We start from the raw sequence: 12,372 nt of genomic DNA on the forward strand, positions 1-12,372 counted from the left end.
GGGCTCTATGGGGCTCTATTGGGGTCTATGGGGTCTTTATGGGGTCTATGGGGTCTCTATGGGGTCTATGGGGTCTCTATGGGGTCTATGGGTCTCTATGGGGTCTATGGGTCTCTATGGGGTCTCTATGGGGTCTCTATGGGGTCTATGGGGTCTATGGGGTCAATGGGGTCTCTATGGGTCTCTATGGGGTCTATGGGGTCTCTATGGGGTCTATGGGGTCTTTATGGGGTCTATGGGGTTTCTATGGGGTCTATGGGGTCTCTGTGGGGTCTCTATGGGGTCTATGGGGTCTATGGGGTCTATGGAGTCTCTATGGGGTCTATGGGGTCTCTATGGGTTTTTATGGGGTCTCTATGGGTTTTTATGGGGTCCCTATGGGGTCTATGGGGTCTATGGGGTCTCTATGGGGTCTATGGGGTCTCTATGGGGTCTATAGGGTTTTATGGGGTTTCTATGGGCTCTATGGGTCTCTGTGGGGTTCTATGGGGTCTCTTTGGGGTCTATAGGTCCCTATGGGGTCTCTATGGGTCTCTATGGTTCTGTATGGGGTCTCTATGGGGTCTCTATGGGGTATATGGGTTCCCTATGGGTCTCTATGGGGTCTTTATGGGGTCTATGGGGTCTCTATGGGGCTCTATTGGGGTCTATGGGGTTTTATGGGGCTCTATGGGGTCTCTATGGGGTCTATGGGGTCTCTATGGGGTCTTTGGGGTCTCTATGGGGCTCTATGGGTCTCTATGGGGTCTATGGGGTCTCTATGGGGTCTCTATGGGGTCTATGGGGTCTCTATGGGGTCTATGGGGTCTCTATGGGGCTCTATGGGGTCTATGGGGTCTCTATGGCTTTTCTATGGGGTCTATGGGGTCTCTATGGGTCTCTATGGGGTTCCTATGGGTCTCTATGGACTCTATGGGGTCTCAATGGGGCTCTATGGGGCTCTATTGGGGTCTATGGGGTCTTTATGGGATCTATGGGGTCTTTATGGGGTCTATGGGGTCTCTATGGGGCTCTATTGGGGTCTATGGGGTCTCTATGGGGTCTATGGGGTCCCTATGGGTTTTCTATGGGGTCTATGGGGTTCCTATGGGGCTCTATTGGGTCTATGGGGTCTATGGGGTTTCTATGGGTTTTCTATGGGGTCTATGGGTTTCTATGGGGCTCTATAGGGCTCTATGGGGCTCTATGGGGTATCTATGGGGCTCTATGGGTCTTTATTGGGGCTCTATGGGGTCTCTATGGGGTCTCTATGGGACCCTATATGTTTCTATGGAGTCTATGGGTCTCTATGGGGTCTATGGGGTCCCTATGGGTCTCTATGGGGTCTGTGGGGTTTTATGGGGTCTATGGGTTTCTATGGGGTCTATGGGGTCTCTATGGTGTTCTATGGGGCTCAATGGGGTCTCTATGGGGTCTATGGGGTCTATGGGGTCTATGGGTTCTATGGGGCTCTATGGGGTCTCTATGGGGTTTTATGGGCCTATGGGGGCTCTATGGGGTCTATGGGGTCTATGGGGTCTCTATGGGGTCTATGGGGGCTCTATGGGGGTCTGTGTGGTTCTATGGGTCTCTATGGGGTCTCTATGGGGTCTATGGGTCTCTATGGGGTCTATGGGGTCTCTATGGGGTCTATGGGGCTCTATGGGTCTATATGGGGTGTATGGAGCTCTATGGGTCTCTATGGGTTTCTATGGGGTTTTATGGGGTCTATGGGGGCTCTATGGGTCTCTATGGGGTCTCTATGGGGTCTTTATGGGGTCTATGGGGTTTCTATGGGGTCTATGGGGTCTCTATGGGGTCTCTATGGGGTCTATGGGGTCTCTATGGGGTCTCTATGGGGCTCTATGGGTCTCTATGGGGTCTATGGGGTTCTATGGGGTCTCTATAGGGTTTTATGGGGTTTCTATGGGTCCCTATTGGTTTCTATGGTCTCTATGGGTTTCTATGGGGTCTATGGGTTTCTATGGGGTCTCTATGGGTCCGTATTGGTTTCTATGGGTCTCTATGGGTTTCTATGGGTCCCTATGGTGTCTATGGGTTTCTATGGGGTCTCTATGGGGCTCTATGGGGTCTATGGGGTCTGTATGGGTCCCTATGGGTTTCTATGGGTCTCTATGGGGTCTATGGGGTTTTATGGGGTTCTATGGGTCTCTATGGGGTCTCTATGGGGTTTTATGGAATTTCTATGGGGTTTTATGGGGTCTCTATGGGGTCTCTATGGAGTCTGTGGGTCTCTATGGGTCTCTATGGGGTCTCTATGGGGTCTATGGGGTCTCTATGTGGTTCTATGGGCTCTATGGCGTCTCTATGGGTCTCTGTGGGGTCCCTATGGGTCTCTATGGGGTCTCTATGGGGCTCTATGTGGTTCTATGGGGTCTGTGGGGTTTTATGGGGCTCTATGGGGTCTCTATGGGATCTATGGGGTCTCTATGGGGTCTATGGGGCTCTATGGGGTCTATGGGTCTCTATGGGGTCTCTATGGGGTCTCTATGGGGCTCTATGGGGTCTGTATGGGTCCCTATGGGTCCCTATGGCGTCTCTATGGGTCTCTATGGGGTCTCTATGGGGTCTCTATGGGTCTCTATGGGGTCTCTATGGGCTCCCTATGGGGTTTCTATGGGGTCTATGGGTCTCTGTGGGGTCTCTATGGCGTCTATGGGTCTCTGTTGGTTCCCTATGGGGTCTATATGGGGCTCTATGGTGTGTATGGGCTCTCTATGGTTATCTGTGGCGGGTAGAATGTCCACTCACTCTGGGTGTGTGGGTCACGTGACTTGGTCCTCCAGAGCCGCCATCTTGCCGCCGAGGCCTTCGTGAGGGACCGGCCCCACGTCAACGTGGGAACCATCGGCCACGTGGACCACGGCAAGACCACCCTGACGGCGGCCATTACCAAAGGTGGGCCGGGATTGAATGGGGTCTATATGGGGTCTATGGGGTCTTTAGAGGGTCCCTATGGGGTCTATGGGGTCTCTATGGGGTCTATGGGGTCCCTATAGGGTCTCTATGGGGTCTATTGGGTCTATAAGGAGAGGGGGCGGGGCTTAAAGGAGGGGGCGGGGCTTAAGGGAGGGGGCGGGGCTTGAAGGAGAGGGGGCGGGGCTTAAGGGAGAAAGGAGGCGGGGATTGAAGGAGGTCTATGGGGCTCTATGGGGTTCTATGGGTCTCTATGGGGTCTCTGTGGATCTCTATGGGGTTCTATGGGGTTCTATGGGTCTCTATGGGGTCTCTGTGGGTCTCTATGGGGTTCTATGGGGTTCTATGGGTCTCTATGGGGTCTCTGTGGGTCTCTATGGGGTTCTATGGGGTTCTATGGGTCTCTATGGGGTCTCTGTGGGTCTCTATGGGGTTCTATGGGGTTCTATGGGTCTCAGTGGGTCTCTATGGGGCTCTGTGGGTCTCTATGGGTTCCTATGGGGCTCTATGGGGTTCTATAGGTCTCTATGGGTCTCTATGGGGTCTCTATGGGACTCTATGGGGTCTCTGTGGGGCTCTATGGGTCTCTATGGGGTTCTATGGGCCCACGTGGACCACGGCAAGACCACCCTGACGGCGGCCATTACCAAAGGTGGGCCGGGATTAAACGGGGTCTATATGGGGTCTATGGGGTGTTTATGGGGTCTCTGTGGGGTCTATGGGGTCTTTAGGGGTCTCTATGGGGTCTATGGGGTCTTTAGGGGGTCCCTATGGGGTCTATGGGGTCTTTAGGGGGTCCCTATGGGGTTTTATGGGGTCTATAAGGGGTCCCTATGGGGTCTATGGGGTCTATATGGGGTCCCTATGGGGTCTATGGGGTCTTTAGGGGGTCTCTATGGGGTCTCTATGGGGTCTATGGGGTCTTTAGGGGGTCCCTGTGGGGTCTATGGGGTCTTTAGAGGGTCCCTATGGGGTCTATATGGGGTCTATGGGGTCCCTATGGGGCTCTATGGGGTCTCTATGGGGTCTATAAGGAGAGGGGGCGGGGCTTAAAGGAAGGGGGCGTGGCTTAAGGGAAGGGGCGGGGCTTAAGGGAAGGGGCGGGGCTTAAGGGAAGGGGCGGGGCTTAAAGGAGGTCTATGGGGTCTCTATGGGGTTCTATGGAGCTCTATGGGTTCCTATGGGGTCCCTATGGGGCTCTATGGGGTCTCTATGGGGTTCTATGGGGTCCCTATGGGGTCCCTATAGGGTGTTTATGGGGTCTCTATGGGTCCCTATGGGGTCCCTATGGGGTCCCTATGGGGCTCTATGGGGTTCTGTGGGGTCTATGGGGTCCCTATGGGTTCTTTAGGGGGTCCCTATGGGGTCTATGGGGTCTATATGGGGTCTCTATGGGGTCTATGGGGTCTTTAGGGGGTCCCTATGGGGTCTATGGGGTCTTTAGGGGGTCCCTATGGGGTCTATGGGGTCTTTAGGGGGTCTCTATGGGGTCCCTATGGGGCTCTATGGGGTCTATTGGGTCTCTAAGGAGAGGGGGCGGGGCTTAAGGGAAGGGGGCGTGGCTTAATGGAAGAAGGGGCGGGGCTTGATGGAGGAAGGGGGCGGGGCTTGAAGGAGGTCTATGGGGTCTCTATGGGGTTCTATGGAGCTCTATGGGTTCCTATGGGGTCTCTGTGGGGCTCTACGGGGCTCTGTGGGGTCTCTATGGGGTCTCTATGGGGTTCTATGGGGTCCCTATAGGGTGTTTATGGGGTCTCTATGGGGTCTGTGGGGTCCCTATAGGGTGTTTATGGGGTCTCTATGGGGTCTATGGGGTCCCTATAGGGTGTTTATGGGGTCTCTATGGGGTCTATGGGGTCCCTATAGGGTGTTTATGGGGTCTATGGGGTTCTATGGGGTCTTTAGGGGGTCTCTATGGGGTCTATGGGGTCCCTATAGGGTCTCTATGAAGTCTATGGGGTCTCTAAGGAGAGGGGGCGGGGCTTAAGGGAAGGGGCGGGGCTTAAGGTAAAGGGGGGTGGGGCTTAACAAAGGGGGCGGGGCTTAAAGGAAAGACCACCCTGACGGCAGCCATTACTAAAGGTGGGCCGGGATTAAACGGGGTCCTTATGGGGTCTATGGGGTCCCTATGGGGTGTTTATGGGGTCTATGGGGTCCCTATGGGGTCTATGGGGTCCCTATGGGGCTCTATGGGGTTTCTATGGGGTCTATAAGGAGAGGGGGTGAAGCTTAAAAGGAAGGGGCGGGGCTTGAATGAGAGGGGGCGGGGCTTGAGGGAAATGGGCGTGGCTTAAGGGAAGAAGGGGGCGGGGCTTAAGGGTAGGGGGCGGGGCTTAATGTAGAAAGGGGGCGGGGCTTGAAGGAAGTCTATGGGGTCTCTATGGGGCTCTGTGGGTCCCTATAGGGTCTCTATGGGGTCTCTATGGGGTTCTGTGGGGTCTTTATGGGGTTCTATGGAGTCTATGGGGTCCCTATGGGGCTCTATGGGGTCTCTATGGGGTCTCTATGGGGTCTCTATGGGTCTCTCTGGGGCTCTATGGGGTCTGTATGGGTCTCTGTGGGTCTCTATGGGGTCTCTACGGGGTCTCTATGGGGCTCTATGGGGCTCTATGGGGTCTTTAGAGGGTCTCTATGGGGTCTATGGGGTCCCTATAGGGTCTCTATGAAGTCTATGGGGTCTCTAAGGAGAGGGGGCGGAGCTTAAAGGAGGGGGCGGGGCTTAAGGGAAGGGGCGGGGCTTAAAGGAGGAAGGGGGCGGGGCTTAAGGTAGAGGGGGCGGGGCTTAATGGAGGGGGTGGAGCTTAAAGGAAAGACCACCCTGACGGCGGCCATTACCAAAGGTGGGCCGGGATTAAACGGGGTCCTTATGGGGTCTATGGGATCTTTAGAGGGTCCCTATGGGGTCTATGGGGTCTCTATGGGGTCTATGGGGTCTTTAGGGGGTCTCTATGGGGTCCCTATAGGGTCTCTATGGGGTCTATTGGGTCTATAAGGAGAGGGGGCGGGGCTTAAGGGAAGGGGGCGGGGCTTAAAGGAGGGGGCGGGGCTTAAGGGAAGAAGGGCGGGGCTTGATGGAGGAAGGGGGCGGGGCTTGAAGGAGGTCTATGGGGTCTCTGTGGGTTTCTATGGAGCTCTATGGGTTCCTATGGGGTCTCTGTGGGGCTCTACGGGGCTCTATGGGGTTCTATGGGGTTCTATGGGGTCTATGGGGTCCCTATAGGGTGTTTATGGGGTCTCTATGGGGTCTATGGGGTCCCTATAGGGTGTTTATGGGGTCTCTATGGGGTCTATGGGGTCCCTATAGGGTGTTTATGGGGTCTCTATGGGGTCTATGGGGTCCCTATTGGGTCTCTATGGGGTCTATAAGGAGAGGGGGCGGGGCTTAATGGAGAGGGGGCGTGGCTTAGGGGAAAGGGGCGGAGCTTAAGGGACAGGGGGCGGAGCTTAAAGGAAAATTAAGGGGTCTCTATGGGGTCTGTGGGGTTCTGTGGGTCTCTATGGGGTCTCTATGGGGCTCTGTGGGTCTCTGTAGGGTTCTATGGGTATCTATGGGGTCTCTATGGACCCATATCCCCCCATAGAACCCTATATAGCCCTATATAACCCCATAGAGACCCCATAGGGACCCATATCTCCCCATAGAACCCTATATAGCCCTATATAACCCCATAGAGACCCCATAGGGACCCATAGAGTGCTATAGAGACCCATAGAGACCCCATAGAGTCTCATAGGGACCCATAGAGCCCCGCAGACCCCATAGAGACCCCATAGAACCTCACAGACCCCATAGAGACCCCATAGAGTCCCATAGGGATTTATAGAGTCCCCAGACCCCATAGGGTCCCATAGAGACCCCATAGGGACCCATAGAGACCCCATGGGGACCCATAGAGTTCCATATCCCCCCATAGAACCCTATATAGCCCTATATAACCCCATAGAGACCCCATAGGGACCCATATCTCCCCATATCTCCCCATATCCCCCCATAGAACCCCATATAGCCCTATATAACCCCATAGAGACCCCATATCTCCCCATATCCCCCCATATCCCCCCATAGAACCCTATATCCCCCCATAGAACCCTATATAGCCTTATATGGCCCTATCTATCCCTATCTGACCCCATTTCAGTGCTGTCGGAGTCGGGTTCAGCCCATTTCCGCCCCTATGAGGACATTGATAAGGCCCCATAGAGCCCCACAGACCCCATAGAGACCCCATAGGGACCCCATAGAGACCCCATAGAGACCCATAGAGACCCATAGGGACCCATAGAGACCCATAAGGACCCATAGAGACCCATAGGGATCCATAGAGACCCCTTAGAGTCCCATAGAGACCCATAGGGACCCCATAGAGACCCATTGAGACCCATAGGGACTCACAGACCCCATAGAGACCCATAGAGACCCATAGGGACCCCATAGGGATCCATAGAGACCCATAGAGTCCTATAGGGACCCATAGAGACCCCATAGGGACCCATAGAGACCCACAGACCCCATAGGGACCTATAGAGACCCATAGGGGACCCATAGGGACCCATAGAGATCCCATAGGGACTCACAGACCCCATAGAGACCCCATAGAGTCCTATAGGGACCAGTAGAGCCCCACAGACCCCATAGAGACCCCATAGGACCTCATATCCCCCCATAGAGACCCCATAGGGACCCATATCTCTTTATATAGCCCTATATATCCCTATATATCCCTATTTGACCCCATTTCAGTGCTGTCGGAATCAGGTTCAGCCCATTTCCGCCCCTATGAGGACATTGATAAGGCCCCATAGAGCCCCACAGACCCCATAGAGACCCTATAGGGACCCCATAGAGACCCCATAGGGACCCATAGAGACCCCATAGGACCTCATATCCCCCCATAGAGACCCCATAGGACCTCATATACCCCATAGGACCCCATAGGACCTCATATACCCCCATAGAGGCCCCATAGGACCTCATATCCCCCCATAGAGACCCCATAGGACCTCATAGGACCCCATAGGACCTCATATCCCCCCATAGGACCCCATAGAACCTCATATCCCCCCATAGAGACCCCATAGGATCTCATATCCCCCCATAGAGACCCCATAGGACCTCATATCCCCCCATAGGACCCCATAGGATCTCATATCCCCCCATAGAGACCCCATAGGACCTCATAGGACCCCATAGGACCTCATATCCCCCCATAGGACCCCATAGAACCTCATATCCCCCCATAGAGACCCCATAGGACCTCATATCCCCCCATAGGACCCCATAGGATCTCATATCCCCCCATAGAGACCCCATAGGACCTCATAGGACCCCATAGGACCTCATATCCCCCCATAGGACCCCATAGAACCTCATATCCCCCCATAGAGACCCCATAGGACCTCATATCCCCCCATAGGACCCCATAGGATCTCATATCCCCCCATAGAGACCCCATAGGACCTCATAGGACCCCATAGGACCTCATATCCCCCCATAGGACCCCATAGAACCTCATATCCCCCCATAGAGACCCCATAGGATCTCATATCCCCCCATAGAGACCCCATAGGACCTCATATCCCCCCATAGGACCCCATAGGACCTCATATCCCCCCATAGAGACCCCATAGGACCTCATATCCCCCCATAGGACCCCATAGGACCTCATATCCCCCCATAGAGACCCCATAGGACCTCATATCCCCCCATAGAGACCCCATAGGACCTCATATCCCCCCATAGGACCCCATAGGACCTCATATCCCCCCATAGGACCCCATAGGACCTCATATCCCCCCATAGAGACCCCATAGGACCTCATATCCCCCCATAGAGACCCCATAGGACCTCATATCCCCCCATAGAGACCCCATAGGACCTCATATCCCCCCATAGGACCTCATATCCCCCCATAGAGACCCCATAGGACCCCATAGGACCTCATATCCCCCCATAGAGACCCCATAGGACCTCATATCCCCCCATAGAGACCCCATAGGACCTCATATCCCCCCATAGAGACCCCATAGGGACCCATATCTCCCCATATCCCCCCATATATCCCTATATAGCCCTATTTAACCCCATTTCAGTGCTGTCGGAGTCGGGTTCAGCCCATTTCCGCCCCTATGAGGACATTGATAAGGCCCCATAGAGCCCCACAGACCCCATAGAGACCCCGTAGGTACCCATATCCCCCCATAGAACCATATATCCCCCCATATCCCCACATAGGACCCCATAGGACCTCATATCCCCCCATAGGACCTCATATCCCCCCATAGAGACCCCATAGGACCTCATATCCCCCCATAGAGACCCCATAGGACCTCATATCCCCCCATAGGACCTCATAGGACCTCATATCCCCCCATAGGACCTCATATCCCCCCATAGAGACCCCATAGGACCTCATATCCCCCCATAGGACCTCATATCCCCCCATAGAGACCCCATAGAGACCCCATAGGACCTCATATCCCCCCATAGAGACCCCATATCCCCCCATATCTCCCCATATCCCCCCATATATCCCTATATAGCCCTATGTAACCCCATTTCAGTGCTGTCGGAGTCGGGTTCAGCCCATTTCCGCCCCTATGAGGACATTGATAAGGCCCCGGAGGAGCGAGCGCAAGGGATCACCATCAACGCGGCCCCATAGAGACCCATAGAGTAACATAGGGACCCATAGAGACCCATAGAGACCCATAGAGACCCATAGGGACCCATAGGGACCCATAGAGACCCCATAGGGACCCATAGAGACCCATAGGGACCCCATAGAGACCCATAGAGACCCATAGGGACTCACAGACCCCATAGAGACCCATAGAGACCCATAGGGATCCGTAGAGACCCACAGACCCCATAGAGACCCCATAGAGTCCCATAGGGACCCATAGGGACCACATAGGGACCCATAGAGACCCATAGAGTCCTATAGGGACCCATAGAGACCCCATAGGGACCCATAGGGACCCATAGAGACCCATAGGGACCCCATAGAGACCCATAGAGACCCCATAGGGACCCCATAGGGACCCCATAGAGTAACATAGGGACCCATAGAGACCCCATAGAGACCCCATAGGGACCCATAGAGACCCCATAGGGACACATAGAGACCCATAAAGACCCATAGGGAACCATAGAGACCCCATAGGGACCCATAGAACCCTATAGCACCCCATTGTGCCCCATTTCAGTGCTGTCGGAATCGGGTTCGGCCCATTTCCGCCCCTATGAGGACATTGATAAGGCCCCATAGAGCCCCACAGACCCCATAGAGACCCCATAGGGACCCATAGAGACATATAGGGGCCCATAGAGACCCCATAGAGACCCCATAGAGTCCCATAGGGACCCATAGAGACCCACAGAACCCATAGAGACCCCATAGACCCCATAGGGACCCCATAGGGACCCATAGAGACCCCATAGACCCCATAGGGACCCCATAGGGACCCATAGAGCCCCATATCCCCCCATAGAACCCTATATAGCCCTATATAACCCCATAGAGACCCCATAGGGACCCGTATCTCCCCATAGAACCCTATATAGCCCTATATAACCCCATAGAGACCCCATAGGGACCCATATCTCCACATATCCCCCCATATAGCCCTATATGGCCCTATATAGCCCTATATAACCCTATATATCCCTATTTAACCCCATTTCAGTGCTGTCGGAGTCGGGTTCGGCCCATTTCCGCCCCTATGAGGACATTGATAAGGCCCCATAGAGCCCCACAGACCCCATAGAGACCCCATAGGGACCCATAGAGACCCATAGAACCCTATATAGCCCTATATAACCCCATAGAGACCCCATATCCCCCCATATCCCCCCATAGAACCCTATATCCCCCCATATAACCCTATATAGCCCTATATAACCCCATAGAGACCCCATATCTCCCCATATCCCCCCATAGAACCCTATATATCCCTATATAACCCCATTTCAGTGCTGTCGGAGTCGGGTTCAGCCCATTTCCGCCCCTATGAGGACATTGATAAGGCCCCGGAGGAGCGAGCGCGAGGGATCACCATCAACGCGGCCCACGTGGAGTATTGCACCGCACAGCGGCACTACGCACACACAGACTGCCCGGGACACGCTGACTATGTTAAGGTGAATATAGACCCAAAATCGGCTTTTTTTGACCCAAAATGGACCCAAAATGGGCTCTTTTGGGGTCTAAATGGGCTCTTTTGGCCCCAAAATGGGCTTTTTTGGACCCAAAATGGCCACTTCTGGGCTCAAAATTGTCATTTTTGGCCCCAAAATGGACTCTTTTGGCCCCAAAATGGGCTCTTTTCAACCCAAAATAGGCTCTTTTGGGGTCTAAATGGCCACTTTTGGCCCCAAAATGGGCTCTTTTGGCCCCAAAATGGGCTCTTTTCAACCCAAAATGGGCTCTTTTGGACCCCAAATGGACTCTTTTGGCCCCAAAATGGGCTCTTTTCAACCCAAAATGGGCTTTTTTGGACCCAAAATGGCCATTTTTGGGGTCTAAGTGGCCACTTTTGGACCCAAACTGGTCACTTTGGGCTCTATTGGCCCCAAAATTGGCTCTTTTTGACCCAAAATGGCCATAGCCATAGAATGGAGTATTGCACCGCACAGCGGCACTACGCACACACCGACTGCCCGGGACACGCTGACTATGTTAAGGTATGAAAGGACCCAAAATCGGCTTTTTTTGACCCAAAATGGCAAGTCTGAGGCCAAAAATGGCCACTTTTGGGCTCGTATAGACCCAAAATGGTCCTTTTTGGGCCAAAAATGGTCTCTTTTGGACACTTTTTGCCCCAAATTGGCCATTTTTTGGCCAAAAACCGGCTGTTTTGGGCTCTTTTTGCCCCCAATTGGCCATTTTTGGGCCCAAAATGGCCACTTGTGGGCTTTCTTGGACGAAAACCAGCCATTTTTGGGCCTCAAATTGGCCATTTTTGGCCCCAAAATGGGCTCTTTGGACCCCAAAATGGGCTCTTTTGGGGTCTAAATGGCCACTTTTGGCCCCAAAATGGGCTTTTTTGGCCCCAAAGTGGTCACTTTTGGACCCAAAATGGGCTCTTTTGGACCCAAAATGGCCTTTTATGGGCGCAAAATGGTCATTTTTGGACCCAAAATGGGCTCTTTTCAACCCAAAATGGGCTCTTTTGGGGTCTAAATGGGCTCTTTTGGCCCCAAAATGGGCTCTTTTGGACCCAAAATGGTCATTTTTGGACCCAAAATGGTGATTTTTGGACCCAAAATGGCCACTTCTAGGCTCAAAATGGTCATTTTTGGGCCCAAAATGGCCACTTTGGGTCTCTTTTGGGGCTAAACTGGGCTCCTTTGGCCCCAAAATGGGCTCTTTTCAACCCAAAATGGGCTTTTTTGGACCCAAAATGGTCACTTCTGGGCTCTTTTGGGGCCAAAATGGCCATTTTTGGGCTCTTTTC

At 53.7% G+C, this 12,372-nt stretch overlaps 1 protein-coding gene across 2 annotated transcripts in view; it reads left to right on the plus strand.

Annotated features, from left to right (window-relative positions):
* LOC146751955 (elongation factor Tu, mitochondrial-like) overlaps positions 1-12,372 on the plus strand; it is a 50,093-nt gene that overhangs the window by 332 nt on the left and 37,389 nt on the right. The window contains exons 3-4 of one of the 2 annotated variants that reach the window (XM_085533358.1): positions 2,787-2,898; positions 10,890-11,056. In XM_085533358.1, coding sequence (XP_085389484.1) covers positions 2,787-2,898; positions 10,890-11,056 — 279 coding nt within the window. Of the gene's footprint in view, positions 1-2,786; positions 2,899-3,480; positions 3,569-10,889; positions 11,057-12,372 lie in introns of those variants that run through there. The other variant, XM_085533359.1, reaches the window with a different exon arrangement.

Source organism: Coturnix japonica, unplaced genomic scaffold (assembly GCF_054131305.1).
Source record: "Coturnix japonica strain WE unplaced genomic scaffold, WE-NBRP24 Scf058, whole genome shotgun sequence".
Classification (NCBI taxonomy): Eukaryota; Metazoa; Chordata; class Aves; order Galliformes; family Phasianidae; genus Coturnix; species Coturnix japonica.